Raw genomic sequence first — 18,867 nt, 5'->3', positions numbered from 1 at the left:
AACATTTTGAGAGGCTGAGGTGGGAGGATTGCTTGAGCCCAGGAATTCAAGACCAGCCTGGGTAATATCGCAAGACCCCATTTCAGCAATAACAACAACAACGACGACGACGACGACGACGACAACGACGAAAATAATTAGGGCTTTCTCAGCATTTTTTTTGTTTTGTTTTGTTTTTGAGACAGAGTCTCACTCTGTCACTCAGGCTGGAGTGCAGAAGGCTCACTGCACCCTGTGTCTCCCAGGTTCAAGTGATTCTCGTGTCTCAGTCTCCGGAGTACCTGGGATTATAGACGAGTGCCACTATATCCAGCTACTTTTTGTACTTTTAGCAGAGATGGGGTTTCGCCATATTGTCCAGGCTGGTCTCGAACTCCTGGGCTCAAGCAATCTGCCCACCTCGGCTTCCCAAAGTGCTGGGATCACAGGTGTGATCCACCGCACCAGGCCTCTCAGCTTTTTGTCAGGGCTTTCTTACTTAGTTGGCTATTATGCTTCATGGTTTAAAATATGATGTGCAAATATGACCAACAAAATCAGGACCGGGTATGTTGATATAAATGAGAACTGTCCAAGATGTTGTTGGACAAAAAAATTTAAAAAGTCTTTGCAGTGCCTTGCTCTGGGCTCTACGCTAGGATGGACAACAAATTTATTCAATCTCTTACCATGTCCTCTCCCGTGCCAAAAACCACCTTGTAGGGTTTTTCTTCTATTTTGCAGACTGGGTGTGTGTTCAGAGAGGTTGCTGACTCACCTGAGGGTACACAGCAAGAAGGTACAGAGCTAGATTCCAACTCTGCCTCCGGACTCCAGTGACATGGAAGAGGAAGCCTGGTCACAATGCCCCTGCTTACCAACTTTTTACAGGCGACCCCTGCAGACCTGCCCTGTCCCAGGGAGCTGATCCCAGAACCCCCATGCTATTCATGAGCTGAGACCCACCAGGCCTGACAGAAATCATCATCATCCTGATAGATCTCAAATAGTCTGTCTGATTAGCCCTGTCAACCAGCAAACCAGACCCCAGAAATCTTATCCAAATTTGGTTTCTCAAACTGTGGATTGCTTCTGGACATGACATAAAAATTCTCTGTTGCGCAGTTTGCTGACTTGGAGTCTGGACAACACACCCACCCCACGTGCTGGGGACGCACCGGCTGTTGTCCTCCCGTCTGTAGCAATCAGATAACCTGGTTATCCCATCCAAAGTTCAGAGAAGGGATGTGGCATCTGTACCTTTATTTTCTTCTAGGATAGGGATTGGACTAAGTAACCTCTCAGCCATATAACAAGCACAAAGTATGGTCACACGGGCTCTCCTCAGGTCACTGCCCAGGTGTGGGACCAGGACGGTTATTAACTTATTCTTCCCAAGCTTCCATTTCCTTACTCTTAAAATAAGGCTAATAATAGTACTTCCCTCCAAGTACCTCCCTCTGTCATGAGAATTCAAAGAACTAATCTATGCAAAGTGTTCAGAACGGCAGTTTCTAAGCCCTTGCACACAGCAAGGACTCAGTGTGTATAATTACCATGAATACTTCCGCAGACCCTCCTATTTTAAGGAAGGAAAAGACTGTCTGCATTTGGGTGGTGGGCTCCATCATCCTCTGGTAGAGAAATGTCTGCAGACTCAGACAGCAGTCCCATGCCCAGTGCCAGCCGAGAGAAAGCTGCCCACTCTGCCCATAAGCAGAGCCCACCAGGAAGACTCAACATGGATTGTTAGGTGTGAACTCATTATTCTTGTCTTACAGGTCAAAGTATTATTAACAGAAACAAAAGGGGAACCAAGAGAAAAGGCATACAGTAGACAGATAATGGCTCCCTAAAGATGTCCACATCCTAATCCCTGCAATCTGTGAACATACTACCTTACATAGCAAAAAGGGACTTTGCAGGTGAGACTAAATTATAGATTTTGAGAAGGAGAGATTATCCTGGATTACTTGGGTGGGCCCAGTATAATCTCAAGGGTCCTTATAAAGGAAAGAGAGAGGAAGATGAGAGTCAGAGAGGAGATGTGATGAGGCCAGGGTCAGAGAGAGATCTGAAAGTGCCGCCCTGATGGCTTTGAAGGTGGAGGAAGGGGCCAGGAACCAAGGAAGGGAGGTAGCTCCTAGAAGTTGGAAAAGGCAAGGAGGTGGGTTCTCTCCTAAGAGCCTCCGGAGACAGAGTGGCCCTGAGGACAGCTTCATTTTGTCCAAGTGAAACCCACTTCAGACTTCTAACCTCCAGAACTTTCAGAGAGTAAATGTGAATTGTTTTTTCTTAATTTTGAGATAGGGTCTCACTCTGTTGTCCAGGCTGGAGTGCAGTGGTGCGATCACAGCTCACTGCAGCCCCAACCTCCTTGGGCTCAGATGATTCTCCCACCTCAGCCTCCTGAGTAGCTGGGATTGTAGGCACACACCACCACGTCTGGCTCATTTCTGTATTTTTTTTTTTTTTTTGTAGAGACAGGGGTTTCTACAAAACCAGGCTGGTTTCGAACCCCCGGGTCCAAGCGGTCCATCTGCTGGATCCCAAAGTGCTAGGATTACAGGCATGAGCCCCCTTGCCCGGCCTGGAAACTAGTATAAAGCATTTCAAATGTTGAACTGGCAGGGCAGACCCAGGATGCTCATGCCATTTTTGAATCGAGTAAATGAAACAGTTTCAAGGCTCAGACAAATGGTGAAGCCTGCTTGACTGTCAAGGCCCCTTGGCTTTGAAATATGCGTCCCTGGATTTTCTCTGTGTTGGATGCACAAGAATTGAGAGAGAGAGAGAGAAGGCTTTACAAGGAAATGACCAGAGTCCCTGGCCACAAGACAAGGGATTCTACCTGGTCTCCTGTGGGGTGGCACCTGGGGGCTGATGGCGTTGGTCCCCATGATCACATACTCGTAGTGCACGCCTGGGTTTGGCTGCTGGTGTATCATCTGCTGACACAAAAATCAGTGTTACTGCACTTGGCACGTACTCACACCCCTTCTCCTGCTGGCTTGGGTTTCAATGGCATTTGCAGAACTACTGATAAATGACTGGATTGGTTCACTCTAGTAACGCATCTAGTAACATCACTGAACCTGTGGCAGATTAAACGAAGTTATTTCCAGATGGCTTTTTGTCATTTACTTTTGAAGAATGAAGAACTTAGGCTAAGCAAATCAGAAGAAAAGCAAGCAAAGAGTCAAGATTTTCTAAACTTCAAAGGAGAAGACGGAGCAATGGTAGCAGAACCTTTCTGTCCTTAGATTTTGCTCAGAGCTCTCAAAACGTCCAACACAGATAAATACGTGTACATTGCAGGAGACCTGTTTTAACACTAGGTGGCGCGATAAAGTCATGCAAACAAGCCGCAGACCTTCTGGACAGAGGCATCCCGGGATCCTTCAGGTTCCTTCAAAGTTCTCGACCTGGTTGGTGAGGCTGGCCCCCAGGTCTCTCCCTCTCATTCACGGAAAGCCCCAGAAACACAAAGAAATGGGGTCAGGAAAGCACCTCTCATTCACAGAAAGCCCCAGAAACACAAAGAAATGGGGTCAGGAAAGCAGGTAGAAGGGACCCAAATCTTGCTGGGTCATATCCTCTCAGGAATGATGACAAAAATAGGACAGCAAGCAGGAATCTACATAGGGCTGTGGAAGTCAGCAGCTGAACATTAACTGGGCTGAAAACGTATTAAATGAGCATGGCCCAACAGAAAACGTCCCTCCTTATCGGATTTTGAGCACACAGTCCTTGCTGCCCATGGCTTTCCTGATGGGAAGCAGGGTGGTGGGCTAAACCGAGCAGCAGAATGAGAACGCACAGTGTAAATATGAGCTGTGCAAGGAGACACAGTCAGGTCTGATGTTTCTGTCTCCGCTGCTTCATAAAGCAGCTCTCCTGCTGACCAGCTGTGTAACCTAGAGCAAGCCCCTTTGCCCCGCAGTTTTTGATTTCCTCCTTGGGAAAGGAAGAGGTTAGAATCTCCTCGCTCTCAAAGATCCTTTCCAGCTAGAAGCATCTCTGAGTCTCTCCTGCATAGTGGGTCCTGTGTCTGTTCTTCCCGTTTACCACTCCCTTACCCACTTCCTCTTACCCACTCCCTACTGACGAAATGGGTCTTCATTTTATAAATCACTCACAGGAAGGCAGACCTGAGAACCCCTGGGATTCTCCTACCCAGGAACCAATATCAAACCATCGGCGTTGCAGAAACATGGCGGTGGGCACTGAATCCCCGAGGGACACAGTTGTGTGACCTCAGGTTCCTGCTGTGTATCCCTCACCCCCTTACTCCCTTTTCACACAATCTTCCTCTCGGTCTGCAGCTGGAAATCCTCCCTCCCTCTCTGGTGCCTCTTCTGCCTGAGCATTCTGCCAGTGCAAAACCTTGTCCCGTTTATGAAATTGCTGTTGGCTTCCATTCCTAGACCACCCACGGCAGGCTTTTAACAACCTGAATTTTTACCTCTGATGCCATTTGAAATGGATTCAGAGTCAACCAACCAACTGGACAGTCTAAAAAAAAAAAATCCAAAATCTACAACACGACTTCCTTTGTAATTTTGAATCCACTAGGCCCAAGAGGAAAGGACATAGAACCCTGTGTAGGTGGAGAAGTAATGACAATGCAATTAATAATATTTCTAAAATTCTGACACAGCAAATATGTTAATCAGCTTAGCTTTGGGGACAGAAAGAATGTGTATACTCATGGGTGATCTCATTCTTTTTATCCAAATGTTATTTCAAGCTTTTATTTCTTATCACCCTTTATTTCCTGATCTTTTAAGAAGACTGGATTCTAGTGGTTTCCTTAAACGTAAAGACCATTTAAAACTCTTGAGCGATTTAATATTTCAGTTTCACATAAAATAAATTAAGGTTTTGTCTTCTATGAAACAGGGAGCTTCTAGTAAACCTCTCCACTGTGACTCTGAGCTTTATTGTTTCATCTGGAGGGCTCTGGAGCTCTCCTTTCTTCATGTGCTCTCAGAGTTTGAACAGGGCTGGGAGCTGGGAGCAGTCCTGCCTTCCTTTAGGCTCTTGCTTTCTTTTGCCATAAAAAGAAAACATGCCAAATTAGCATTATAAGGAAAGTGCCTGGAGGAGAGCCAATGCTCATGAAATAAAGGGCATGTTTTGCCTCTGATTTGGTTCAACAAGTAAAGTTGGTTTTACTGGGTCAATAAACTCCGAAGGTAATAAGCATCTGGTGGAGTTGGAGGTTTCTATGAGCTAGGCCCATTCAGAAGTAAAGGCAAAGATAAATGCCAAGCATTCAAGGGGTGCCTCCAACAGGCTCTGCTCAAAGGGTTTTTACAGAGTATGGGCAATGATTTGTTGCTTATTTGTTCAGAGTATGTTCCTTTTAAGTGACAAGATTCAAAATCCAAAGAACAGTCCAGAAACATCCAAACTCACGTAGACATCCAAGATCTCATTGGTGGGACCTTCGGCCAAAAAGGACTCTCCAGCAGTGCTCGAAATCTCATTTGGACGCTTGTAGGTGAACATGGTCCCTCCGCCCTCATATTTTCCTGGTCGATCAATTGCCCAGTTCCCATTGATGATGGAGCGTCCAGAACGACTTCGCAAGGCTGTTGAGAAAAATGAGACAGTTCTTCGGGTAAGCCCAGGGTGTGCACAAGAAACAGAACTGACTCCCCCAGTTTCTGTCTTCATTCATCAAGGTCTTTGTTAGGATCCACTATGTGCCAGGCAGTGATCCAGGCCCTGGGGCACCATTAGGCATCTAGATGACATCGCCTTGGGCTTCATCACTTCTTCAACCCACTCTAATCCCTTCTATCACTTGGACTTAGTATAGAAATGCAGGGTGGGGGCTGGTTAGGTGAAAAGGATGTGGAACCTGGGAGGGAAAGGAGAAAGAGGAGGAAGAGAAAAAGGGGGGAAGGGAAACGGATTTATATTATATACCATTATCTAGGTGAGAGGTTGCACATTGGCAGCCCATGAGCTGATTTTGGCCCATAGATGGGTTTAGTTTGGCTTCTCTGGTGTTATTAAAAAAAATAACTGAGCCCAAATTTAAGAATTGAAATATTTCACATAAAAAATTTAGAGTTCTGGCTTCTCTTATAAACCAGGAAGACATGTTAACATTGGCTTCACACTCCCCTGTCGCAGTAATCGGCTGGAGCCCAGGATGGCTGCTCCTCTCTGATGGGCCCTATATGCTCTGATTTGCCCCAGTCCCCACCCCTCCCTGTTGCCCCCCAACACTGAGGCTAAGTCTCAGTTTATTACCCCTTTATTTGTGAATATGGGTGATTTATATCATTTATCATACTTGCATTGTTCTTTTTCTTATCCAATTTTTTCTCCCCCCGACCCCACCTTTTTTTTGAGACAAGGTCTTGCTCTATCGCTCAGGCTGGAGTACAGTGGTGTCATCCTGGCTCAGTGCAGCCTCAACCTCCTGGGCTCAAGGAATCTTCCTGCTTCAGCCTTCTGAGTAGCTGGGACTACAGGCACATACCACACCTGGCTAATCTGTGTGTATGTGTGTGTGTGTGTTTTTATATATACATATATATATATATTTTAAGAGATGTGATATATATATATATAGATAGATATAGATATATAGATACATATATAGATATATAATTTTTTTTTTTTAAGAGATGGGGTTTTGCCATGTTGCCCAGGCTGGTCTCAAACTCCTGAGCTCAAGCGATCCGCTTGCCTCAGCCTCCCAGAGTGCTGGGATTACAGGTGTTAGTCACTGTACCTGGCCCAGAATTTTTCTTATAATTCTCTCTAGTACAAGTGGCAAAGCTAAAGCCAAGAGGGTCACATGATTTTCTCCTTACCTGGTCAGCTTCATTCATTTCTGTGACCTTCCTGCCTTCCTGAGCATCTGAGGCCGTGGGCAGTGTTAGGTCCCCCACATGCACTGCCACATCTAACCATCACAACATTGCAGAGATGTTATAATCCCCATTTTTCAGAGTGGCTCAGAGATGGGAGGGAACTGGTTCAAGTTCATGAGGCCCATCGGGGTCAGACCTGTGATTTTGAGTCTGTACTCACGAAGGGGGTATGAAAGGAGAAGGGGGCAAGGAACAAGGTGTTGGAGTTAACAGGAGAAGAAAGGGTGGTATCTGGAAATAGAACTTCTTCAGCTACCCTTGGCACCCGGAAACCCACAAGTCAATGGAGGACTGGTTTAGAGAAGGTCCTTTGTTTTTTGAGATGGAGTTTCGCTCTTGTTGCCCAGGCTGGAGTGCAATGGTGCGATCTCGGCTCACTGCAACCTCTGCCTCCCGGGTTCAAGCGATTCTCCTGCCTCAGCCTCCCGAGTTGCTAAGATTACAGGCACCCACCACCATGCTCTGCTAATTTTTATATTTTAGTAGAGACAGGATTTCACCATGTTGGTCAGGCTGGTCTTGAACTCCTGACCTCAGATGATCCGCCCGCCTCAGCCTCCCAAAGTGCTGGGATTACAGGTGTGAGCCACCGTGCCCAGCCGAAGGTCCTGTTTTAAGTGCTACGTACATAGTGGACCTGTGATGGTCACTGGCTCTTTGCACCTTTGGTTTATAGAATTGCTAAATTTAACTTTTTATGATTTGTTATGGAAAATTGTATACATATGCAAAAGTAGTGTGAACAATATAATAAGCCCCCATGTACCCATTGCTCAGCTTCAACAAGGAGCAGCTCATGGCTTCCCTTTTTTCACATTGCAAATATGTATCCTTCAACTTTTTAATAAGTACCACTAAAATGTAAGAACTTTTTCTTAAACTCATTTTTTCAGCAGTGTTCCTACAATGGGCCTTCCCAGAGCTCTGGCCTGCAGAATCAGAAACTGCACAGAAGGGCTGGAGCAGTCCAAACTCCAGCTGGGCTCCCCCTGCAGACTCCACGCTGGGCTGGCTGGTGCCATGGATGCAGGGAGCGCAAAGCTGCAGACCTTTCACTACTGAGTTACAAGATCAATTCAGCTTATTGAGTGGCAAAAAAGGGCCAAGGGTAGAAAATGAGGAAGAATAGATTTGGGGCTAGTCTTTATGAAGAACCACACTTCTTCAAAAGTGGTCCGGCTGGGCACAGTGGCTCATGCTTGCAATCCCAGCAGTTCGGGAGGCTGAGGCGGGCAGATCACCTGAGGTCAGGGGTTTGAGACCAGCCTAACCAAAATGGAGAAATCCCATCTCTACTAAAAGTACAAAATTAGCCGGGCATGGTGGCACATGCCTGCAATCCCAGCTACTCGGGAAGCTGAGGCAGGAGAACTGCTTGAACCTGGGAGATGGAGGTAGTGGTGAGCCAAGATTGCGCCACTGCACTCCAGCCTGGGTGACAGAGCAAAACTCCGTCTCAAAAAAAAAAAAAAAAACAACCAGTGGTCCATACAATGTCTACCATTTTCTCACTTCCCACTAATTCCTTAACCATCTCCAATCTGGCTCCTGCCCCTATCATTCCATTGAGGAAATTTAAAATTAGTGTCACCAAGACCCCCACGTTGCTAAATCCAATGGGTGTTTCTCAGGCCTCTTCTTTTCAGATGTCTTGGCAGCACTTGGCACTATTCCATCCTATCTGAAACTCTCCCCCTGGCTTCTGGGACACCATACTCCCCTTGCTTTCCTCCTGCTCTCAGGCTGCTCATTTCTGTTTTCTTTTTTGTCTCATCTTTCTCTACCTGGCTATTAAATATCAGAATTTCTTAAGGAACGAGTAGACCTGCTTCAGGCACTGTATTCCTTTAATGAGCAGTTTCCTAGGACCATGATTTCAACTACCGTATGTGAATGACTCACAAATTTATGTCGACAGGCCAAACTTTGCCTCTGCCCTTAGAATTTCATATGTAATTACCTCCTTGCGAGCTTCAGTCAGATGTCTTGTCTAAGGCTGAACCCAGCCAACCCCAGCCTCAGTGTTTCTTATCTCAGTAAATGGTACCACCATCCATGTAATCACAAACCCAGGAATCATCCTGGATACCTCCTCTCTTCCTATCCCCCGAAATCTAACCCATTATCAAATCTTATTTAACCACCTCCGCCTCTCTTCATGTCCACTGCCATGATCCAGGGTCAGGCCACCATGAGATCTCATCTGGACTAATAAAATATCTTCTAATTGATTTCCTGTTTCTCTTCTGTTCAGCTAGAACAATATTTTCAGAATGTAGATTAGATCACCAACGATGGCTCAAAATCCCAGCACTTTGGGAGGCCGAGGCGGGCGGATCACAACGTCAGGAGATCGAGACCATCCTGGCTAACACGGTGAAACTCTGTCTCTACAAAAAATACAAAAAATTAGCTGGGCATGGTAGCGGGTGCCTGTAGTCCCAGCTACCTGGGAGGCTGAGGCAGGAGAACGAACCTGGGAGGCGGAGCTTGCAGTGAGCCGAGATCAAGTCACTGCACTCCAACCTGGCCGACAGAGCAAGAATCCGTCTCAAAAAAAAAAAAAAAAAAAATATATATATATATATATATATATCTCCCACCATAGAGGCCTCCTCCCCCAGACACTGCAGCCCAGCCTCATCTTGCATCACTGTTCTTCTCTCTGCTCTGCTCCTGGGCCTTCTTTTAGCCCACCTACAACATCATCTTCCCTCCACAGTGCTGTCCCTTCTTCCAGAAATGCTCCTCCCTCAACTCCAAGTCCTATTCATTCATTCATTCTTCTTCTTCTTCTTTTTTTCTTTTTTTTAAGACAAGGTTTCACTCCTGTCTCCCAGGCTAGAGTGCAGTGGCACGATCATGGCTTACTATTCACTGCAACCTCCTCCTCCCAGGCTCAAGCAATGCTCCCGCCTCAGCTTCCCACAGGTGCACACCACCACAGTCGGTTAAGTTTTGTATGTTTTATAGAGATGGGGGTTTCACCATGTTGCCCAGGCTGGGTCTTGAATTCCTAAGCTCAAGCGATCCTCCTGCCTTGGCCTCCCAAAGTGCTGGGATTACAGGTGTAAGCTACTGCGCCTGGCCCTATTCATTCTTTAGATGTCCATTTCTCCAGGGCAGTCTTCTCCCAGTCCAGGCCCTTCTCTTCCCTGCCATGGTCTAAGAGCTGCAAGAACCTTTCCTTCAAGGCATTTAATTCAATTTAATTCAGTTTGTCCATACACTTACTGAGAGAATTATTTGATCAATGTTTGTCTCCTAGTACACTGCCAGCTCCAAAAGATTTCATCACCATTACAGTTTGAGAGTCTAGCATAGTGGTTGCCACGTAGTAGGAACTGAATGTTTACACAGCAGACAAGGGCAAAGAGCACAACAAAAAAACAAAGAATAATAAATAGGCAATTCACAGAAAACCAAGTACAAGTACTCCATAAGCAAATGAAAAGATGCTCTGCCTTACTTATAATTCAAGAAATGAAAATCAAAGCCACAGTGGGATTATCCTGACCATCCAAATTAGCAAACGTTTAATATTGCAAGTATTGCCAGGAGGGTAAGCAAGCAAATACCCATGGCATTGCTGGTGGGAATGTAAACAGACTCAACCATGTTGGAGGGCAATTTGATGACACGGCTAACACTTTAAATGCCCATACACCCTGACCCCAAATCTCTACTTCTAGGAAACTACTTGAGAGATAGACTTGTGTAAGTATACAAAAATGTTTGTAATGAGGATATTACCTGCTGATTTTTTTAAAATAGAGAAAAAAAAAACTCACCTAAATGTCCATCCATAGAACATTGCTTAAGATGGCTGTAACACTGGCTATCCACACAATGGAACACCAAGTGACTTGAAAAAGAATGAGCTAGGTCGGTGTGTGTGGGTATGGAAAGAATTCCATGATACATTTGTGAAAGAAACAAAAATTCAGAACAGTGTGTTAGGTACAATCCTGTTGGTGCACACTTTTAAATAAAAGAATAGACGTAAGATATATACATCAAATGTTTAGAGAAGGATAGTCATAAAACTATTAACATTTAGGACAGGAACTGGGCTTTATGTTGGGATGGGAGATGAGAAGCGAGACATTTATTTCTCATTTGACATCTTTTTTCTGCCATTTACAATTTGTTTTACCATATGCATGTATTACCTTCTTTAAAGTTGAAACATTTTGAATCAATATGACCGACATGGTAGAAGCAGAAATACCTGTGAAAGGTATTTTCTCTTTTTTATAGCTTCTTCTTACAATCCTATTCACAGTATCAAAAATGCAGAATTGAGGTAGGTTCTGGCTACGATTTTATTGCTTTTAATGGGAATATCGTAGAAGAGGTTATCATCTGGTAACTAAAAAGTCCATTAAAGAACCATTTGAAAGACTGCACAGGAGGAATCTGCAAGGACCTCCCTATGAGATTAAAAATTGGGACCTTGAATCTTTTTTTACCATCTATTACTTTTACTCACCCATTCCCTCTAAAGGTTTGGGTTAATCTTGAATCACACAATAGCAAATACTTTTTAAAATGCCACAACAGATTATTAGCAAATGTGGTCCTGATTCCATAGGTCCATGAATTGGCTTCTGAAACAGCTCAAAAACTAGCCCCCATCTGGCCTTGCATATCAAAAACAGCTGTGGCTACAATTTATATGCCTGCAAGCAGTTCCAGGGCTAGGAATGGCATCCAGAACTACCTCACAAAAGGGTGCAGGTGGCTCCAGGCTTTTGCTAGAGGCTGTGTTCACTGAAGGTCAAGCTTTAACAAAGCCTTTTTGAAGGGCAAGCTCATAGCTATGTCAATATAAAGATACCTTCACTTTCATTTGACACTTGGGTTTTATTCCTTTTTTTTTTTTTTTTTTTTTTTTTTTTTTTGAGACAGGGTCTCAGTCTGTCACCCAGGCTGGAGTGCAGTGGCACCATTATAGCTCACTGTAACCTCGAACTCCTGGGCTCAAGGAATCCTCCTGCCTTGGCCTCCCCAAGTGCTGGGATGACAGGTGTGAGCCATCATGCCTGGCCCCTTATTCCAGTTTTGGTGCTGGGCAAATATTTTTAGCTTAAACTGTGGGCACCAACAATGCCATTCTCCAAGATTCAGGTAACAAGAGCTTATATATGCAAGCCCTGATTATCATATACTTTAATCCCATAATCTTTTATGTATTTAGGTTTTTTTTTTTGAGACAGGGTCTCACTCTGTTACTCAGGTTGGAGTGCAGTGGCACGATTTCAGCTCACTGCAGCCTCTGTCTCCTGGGTTTAAACGATTCTCCTGCCTCAGCCCCTTGAGTAGCTGGGATTACAGGCGTGTGCCACCACACTCAGCTAATTTTTTTTTTTTTTTTTTTTAAGACAGAATCTCGCTCTGTTGCCAGGCTGGAGTGCAGTGGCACAATCTTGGCTCACTGCAACCTCCACCTCCCGGGTTCAAGCGATTCTCCTGTCTCAGCCTCCCGAGTAGCTGGACTATAGGCGCCACCATGCCCAGCTAATTTTTGTAGTTTTAGTAGAAATAGGGTTTTACCATGTTGGCCAGGATGATCTCGATCTCTTGACCTTGTGATCTGCCTACCTCGGCCTCCCAGAGTGCTGGGATTACAGGCACAGGGGTGAGCCACTGCACCCAGTCTTTGTTTTTGTATTTTTTAGTAGAGATGGGGTTTCACCATGTTGGCCAGGCTAGTCTCAAACTCCTGACCTCTATTGATCTGCCTGCCTTGGCATCCCAAAGTGCTGGGATTACAGGTGTGAGCCACTATGCCTGGTCATAATCCTATAATCTTAATGCCCATTGTGATGATGACCCAACCACTTGTTCCTACAACCAAAATAAAGAAGCTGGTTTCCTTACAGCAGACACATGACTATGATCTAGATGTCTCTTTCCTCCTTTGAGAAATGAAGGTGAAGTTCTTCCTAGTTTCTGGCTGGGAGATAGGTTAGCTAAAAAAAAATAATAATAATAAAATAAAAAAAAGTTTCTCCTAGCAACAAATCCCAAATTTTATAATGTTTCAGCAGTTCTTGGAAATCACGCTAAGTAGCCGAACAAACAATATTGGAGTGGTCAGACATCACTGGCCACCAGTACAATGCCAGCTGGAGGTCGGAAGCCTGGCTTCTTTGCCATTTCTGGTCTAAAACAGGAGCTTCCATGGGATTCCACACATGGGCATGAACCCAAATGGGTCTCAGAATGTGTGAGCTAATGTGGATACCCTGAAAATGAAATACAACTCTTCTTATACTGCCTTGGAAGGTTCTGTGAATTTCATCTTTCTTTTCACTAACCTCCAACTGAAATTTAGCGTTTAGTTTTATTATGAATGTAGGTAACAACCATAATAGTATGCAGGGCTGTGATCTATCACCGACAGAAATCACATAGATGTTCATGGGACATTACAGAAGTTACTGATATTTTGAAATATTATTTAAGAACTCATAACTATTTTGAAATTATGATAATTATTAGATCCTCTAGGAGGTCTCCAATTTTAATGTTAAAGAAGCACATGGCTGGGCACAGTGGCTCATGCCTGTAATTCCAGCACTTTGGGAGGCCTAGGTGGGTGGATCCTTTAAGCCCAGGAGTTTAAGACCAGCCTGGGCAACATAGGGAGACCTTGTCTCTATCTAAAGTAGAACAATTAGCCAGGTGTGGTGGTCCACACCTGTGGTCCCAGCTACTTGGGAGGCTGAGGCGAGAGGGTCCCTTGAGCACGGGAGGTTGAAGCTGCAGTGAGCTGTAATTGCACCACTGCACTCCAGCCTGAGAGTGGGACCCTGTTTCAAAAAAAAAAAAAAAAAAAAAAAAAAGAAAAAGAAAAAAAGAAAAAAAAGCCACGTTATTATATAGCAAATTTGTTTTTTAAAGAGTATTTTGATGGCCGAATGCAGTGGCTCATGCTTGTAATACCAGCACTTTGGGAGGCCGAGGCAGGCAGATGATTTGAGAGCAGAAGTTTGAGACCAGCCTGGGCAACATGGAGAAACCCCATCTCTACAAAGAATTAACAAAATAGCCAAGTGTAGTGGTACACACCTGTAGTCCCATCTACTCAGGAGGCTGAGGTGGGAGGATTGCTTGAGCCCAGGGGGTTGAGGCTGCAGTGAGCTGAGATCATGCCACCATACTCCAGCCTGGGAGACGGAGTGAGACCTGGTCTCAAAAAATATATATTTTGATAGTTGTATTTCAAGAGAATTGGTTTCCTTTGTACTCTTCCGTATTTTATTTTATGAGTTTAAAACACTGTTCTGAGAAGGTACCCATAGACTACCAAGGAGTCCTGCTTCCATCTGGATATTCCTGTTTAAAAATTCTAATCTCCAAAATGTCCTCCTTTCCTTTTGACCAAAATGGCAAACACATGCGGGAATGTATTAAAATTCTGTTAAAAGAAAAGCAAACATTTCTTCTTAGGTAGACCAAGTTTAGTTTGATGTAATGTTCAAATTATGGTTTCTGTTAAACAAATATACGCAGATATCACACAGTAATTTTTCCTCAGTCAGATTCACTTTGGTATTTTGAGTTTGGATGGACTCAAACCTGTGTGAGTTTCTAAAATATGAGGTAATACATTTGGACTGAAAATCAGAGAGGATCAGAGAAAGAAGGCTGGCTTTCTCTTTGGCACTCTAATCACAGGCTGTAAGGGGTTTGAATGAAGGGAAATGCCAAGGCTTTGTTCTTATTTCATTGCTAAATTATAGCAAAGTATATCTAATTCTCATTCTTTAAAATATTAGGCTTGATTTATTCGGACTCCAAATTTCCTTTGAATACTTACTGACTTTAAAGAACGTTTGTGTGGTTTAACTTTAAAGAAAGTTTATGTGTGGTTAAGCCTCAAATAATGTTGTATGAAATTGATCCCACCTATGGTATAATAAGAAAATAAACTGGTCAAAAAAGTACTGGGGGCTGTAAAGGTGCAGCCCGTGACTTCGGGAGCTGAGTCCATGGAGCAGTCAGACACATGCTAATACAACGTGACCAGAGAGGCTGGTAAAATGTCCACAAGATGCAGAGGCTTTCAGAGAGTGGGTGGCATGTGAGCAGAGATTTGCAAGGAGAGGAGTGGGTCATCAGACAGAGGATGAGGAAAGGGCATTGGGGGCCTTGAAGAATGGCATGGACAAAGGCAGAGGCAGGAGGGGGCGTGACCTTAGAAGGATGGAGAAGGGAAGTTGTGGGGTGCTGGGAGTGTGGATAGATGGGAGCCCTTGGAGATGAATTTGGACGGAAGACATCGGGCAGACTGTGAGGGCTGATTGTGGGCACTGGGATGCCTAAAAGATTTTTGATCAGGATATGACAACTGAGATCTGGTTTTAGGAGCCTACACTGGCAGCTGAATAGGAAGATGGGTAGCGTGTGATACCCAAAGTTCATGCCACAAACAGTTCTCACGTACCTACCATACCCCTCCCAGCCCATGGACAGAACCAGCCCTGCAACTGTGGCCATCTTGGGCCACGCTCCCCTCTTTAGGCTGAGCTGTCCACTTGCCACGAGCAGGGAAGGACTATGTCTGCCCTTTAGAAGGAATTCCAGGAGGCTAATTTTGCCAGTGGGTCTCATTATAGCCCAATTTATCTAGAAGAGAAACCTGATATCTTTCTCACCCCAAAGTAGTTGCTTCCCAATCCCCTCCTCTAAAAAAAGAAATTGTTCTCCCATTACTCAGATTCCAGTCTTCGCAGTCTTTTTTTTTTGAGACAGGGTCTCGCTCTGTCGCCCAGGCTGGCTTGCAGTGGCATGATCACGGCTCACTGCAGCCTCAACCTCCCAGGCTCAAGCAATTCTCCCACCTTAGCCTCCTGAGTAGCTTATAGGTGTGCACCATCATGCCCAGTTAATTTTTTATTTTTTGTAGAGACAGGGACTCACTTTATTGCCCAGGCTGGTCTCAAACTCCTGGGCTCAAGTGATCCTCCCACCTTGGCCTCCCAAAATGCTGGGATTACAGGTATAAGCCACTGTGCCTGGCCTGCTGTAATTTTCAAGGGGCAGGAGCCCTGTCTCAGTTAGTACCTGACCAACAGACACTCAACAGATATTGCCAAGTAATGCTGGCAGCCCCCTCTTATCGTTGGGGGGGGGTGGGTCTTGTTCAAGAGCTAGTCACTTAATGGCCCCATCTCTGCTCCTCTGTTTCCTATGCTGCCAGCTCCTGCTTCTAACTCTCATCCCTAATCTTAGTGTCTATGCCCTGTTCTTTGACACTTAATCAATTGCTTTTGTGAATTTTTTTTTTTTTTTTGCTATCCTAAATGCTGTGTTTAAGTTTCTCAAGATTTTTTTTTTTTTTTTTTTTTTTTTTTACCTCAGGAGCAGAAAGGTGAATTAATCAGACTCTTTAGCCTGCGGCAATTTTGTTGTACAAGATCCGCCTCTCCTGTCTTGTCTTATTTTATTTTTCCCTTTATGCCAGATTCCACCACCATCAGTCCCTGCCTGTCCCAACAAGCACCTACACTAATGTGATACAGATATGTAATTTACATAAATGTTACTGGCTTTTCCCTTTGCTTTTTATACTGTCTTTGTTGCTATAATGTCCATCTAGATAATTGCTTTCTAACTGCCATATAGAATTCCATGACATTTCACCTACCTCAGTTTACTTATCCAGTCCCCTAGGCCTCTGGAGCCTGGTTTTAAATTTCCTTGTTACAGTCCACAGTGTCAGTAAAGAGCTGATATTTAGTGATGACTCACTGGGTATTTTTTATAAAACATCAGAAGCCAAGAAGGCCCATTTTCTTTTTTTTCTTTTTTTTTTGAGACGGAGTCTTGCTCTGTCGCCCAGGCTGGAGTGCAGTGGCGCGATCTCCGCTTACTGCAAGCTCCACCTCCCAGGTTCATGCCATTCTCCTGCCTTAGCTGCCCATGTAGCTGGGACTACAGGAGCCCACCACCACGTCTGGCTAATTTTTTTTGTATTTTTAGTAGAGACGGGGTTTCATTGTGTTAGCCAGGATGGTCTCGATCTCCTGATCTCGTGATCTGCCCGCCTCGTCCTCGCAAAGTGCTGGGATTACAGACGTGAGCCATCGTGCCCGGCAAGAAGGCCTATTTTCAAAAACAAAAACCCATCAATAGGAAGAGGAAAAGTATCTTATCAGGGCTCACATATATATGCAAAAGGCAGCAACATGTGCCCCAGAATGCATCTTCCTCTCGGCACAGAGAGGGAAAACTGGAGGTGCCTAAAAAATAAGATATCAGAAGTGGGGTCAGAATTCAGCCTTTATGCCTCCTGGTCACCTGGTCAGGTCAGCCCCAGAAGTCCCCATGGAGGAACATCTGTGGTGATCTCATGGAGTTGAGTATTAGGATTCCACATGAGGAAAGTCCAGGATTCTATGTGAGTGATCAGACCACACGAGGAAAGAAGCATCCTGTATATACTGTAAGGCGGAAAGCCCCAAGAAGTGACACCTGCTTGGTTTGAGGGAGGAAGGCCTTGGAAGTTGGGTGGAAGGGTGATAATGTGCGGTCAGATGTGCACCATGGCTGGGTAGGATAACAGCCCACTCGCTGGCCTGGCATCAGCCCACACGTCCAGTCAGCTATGATCTAAAGCACTGGTCATCAGACTACAAAAAAGCAAAACCAACACACACACACACACACACACACACACACACACCCCACACTCTATAAAACAGGAAAGTGCTTTTTAAAATTAATTAATTTATTTATTTTTAGTAGAGACGGGGTTTCACCGTGTTAGCCAGGATGATCTCGATCTCCTGACCTCATTCCTGATCTGCCCGCCTCGGCCTCCCAAAGTGCTGGGATTACAGGCGTGAGCCATCGTGCCTGGCAAGAAGGCCTATTTTGACACCAAACAGGTGTCACTTCTTGGGGCTTCCCCCCTTACAGTATATACAGGATGCTTCTTTCCTCGTATGTTCTGATCACCCACATAGAATCCTGACCTTTCCTCATGTAGAATCCTAATATTCAAAAAAATTCCCGTTGAATTATTTTGAGTGTTGCGTTGTGATTCTCGCATGTGATATTCCTGCAAGACTGAACCACTTATGTCTCTGGACTTATAAGGGTTATGTATCTAATAATGGCAGCTTGTCCACCCACTCACTAGTGAACAAAAAGAATTCAATCAATACTTCTGTGCGATTATAGCACAGTACTGCAGTGCAATCCTACAGCACGACTGCACTGTAGTGTGGATTTACTTCTTTATGTGGTAACTGCATGGCCAAACATATCCTATACTGGGTTGAATGGTGTCCTCCCAAAATTCACATCCACCCAGAACCTGTGAATGTGACCTTATTTAGAAATAGGATCTTTGAAGATGTTATTTAGATGAGCTCATGCTGCATTAGGGTGGGTCCTAAATCCAGTATGACTGGTGTCCTTGGAAAAGAAGGCAATTTGGACAGGCAGACACAGAGACACACAGTGAGAATGCCACATGACAATGAAGGCTGGGACTGGAGTTAGGCAGCCACAAGCCAAGGGAGGCCAAGGATTGCCAGCAAGCACTGGAAGCTGATGGAGGGTCACGGAACAGATTCTTGCTCTAAGCCCCCAGGAAGGAACCAATCCTGCTGACACCTTGATTTCAGAATTCTGGTCTCCAGAACTATGAGAGAATGAATTTCTGATATTTTAATCCACCCAGTTTGTGGTATCTTGTTATGGCAGCCACAGGTAACTAATACACATCCCTGTTATCTAATTCATGTGTGTGCTTGCTTCAGGGTTGGAATGTTTTGGCGGTTGTGGAGTGGTGGGTGTTTTGATTGGCTTGTAACAGACTGAAACACCAATATTTGAAGCCAGTGTTAAATAGACCTACCCAAATAGAGGAAAAAACAAACAAACAAACAAAAAACCAGGGCCTAATTCCAAATCTTAAGCTCCAAATCTGTGGCTAAATTGCGATATTAGGGAGTAAGTGGAAGGGTTGATC

General features: G+C 44.7%; 1 protein-coding gene across 2 annotated transcripts in view; it reads right to left on the bottom strand.

Annotated features, from left to right (window-relative positions):
• THSD4 (thrombospondin type 1 domain containing 4) overlaps window positions 1-18,867 on the bottom strand; it is a 664,019-nt gene that overhangs the window by 45,635 nt on the left and 599,517 nt on the right. For both annotated transcript variants that reach the window (XM_038010111.2, XM_008016049.3), the window contains 2 exons: window positions 5,401-5,576; window positions 2,831-2,927 (listed from right to left, as the gene is read on the bottom strand). In XM_038010111.2, the coding sequence (XP_037866039.2) occupies window positions 2,831-2,927; window positions 5,401-5,576 (273 nt within the window). The remainder of the gene's footprint in view (window positions 1-2,830; window positions 2,928-5,400; window positions 5,577-18,867) is intronic.

This window comes from Chlorocebus sabaeus, chromosome 26, assembly GCF_047675955.1.
Source record: "Chlorocebus sabaeus isolate Y175 chromosome 26, mChlSab1.0.hap1, whole genome shotgun sequence".
In the NCBI taxonomy this organism is placed as follows: Eukaryota; Metazoa; Chordata; class Mammalia; order Primates; family Cercopithecidae; genus Chlorocebus; species Chlorocebus sabaeus.
This window is presented reverse-complemented; position numbering and strand designations above follow the sequence as displayed.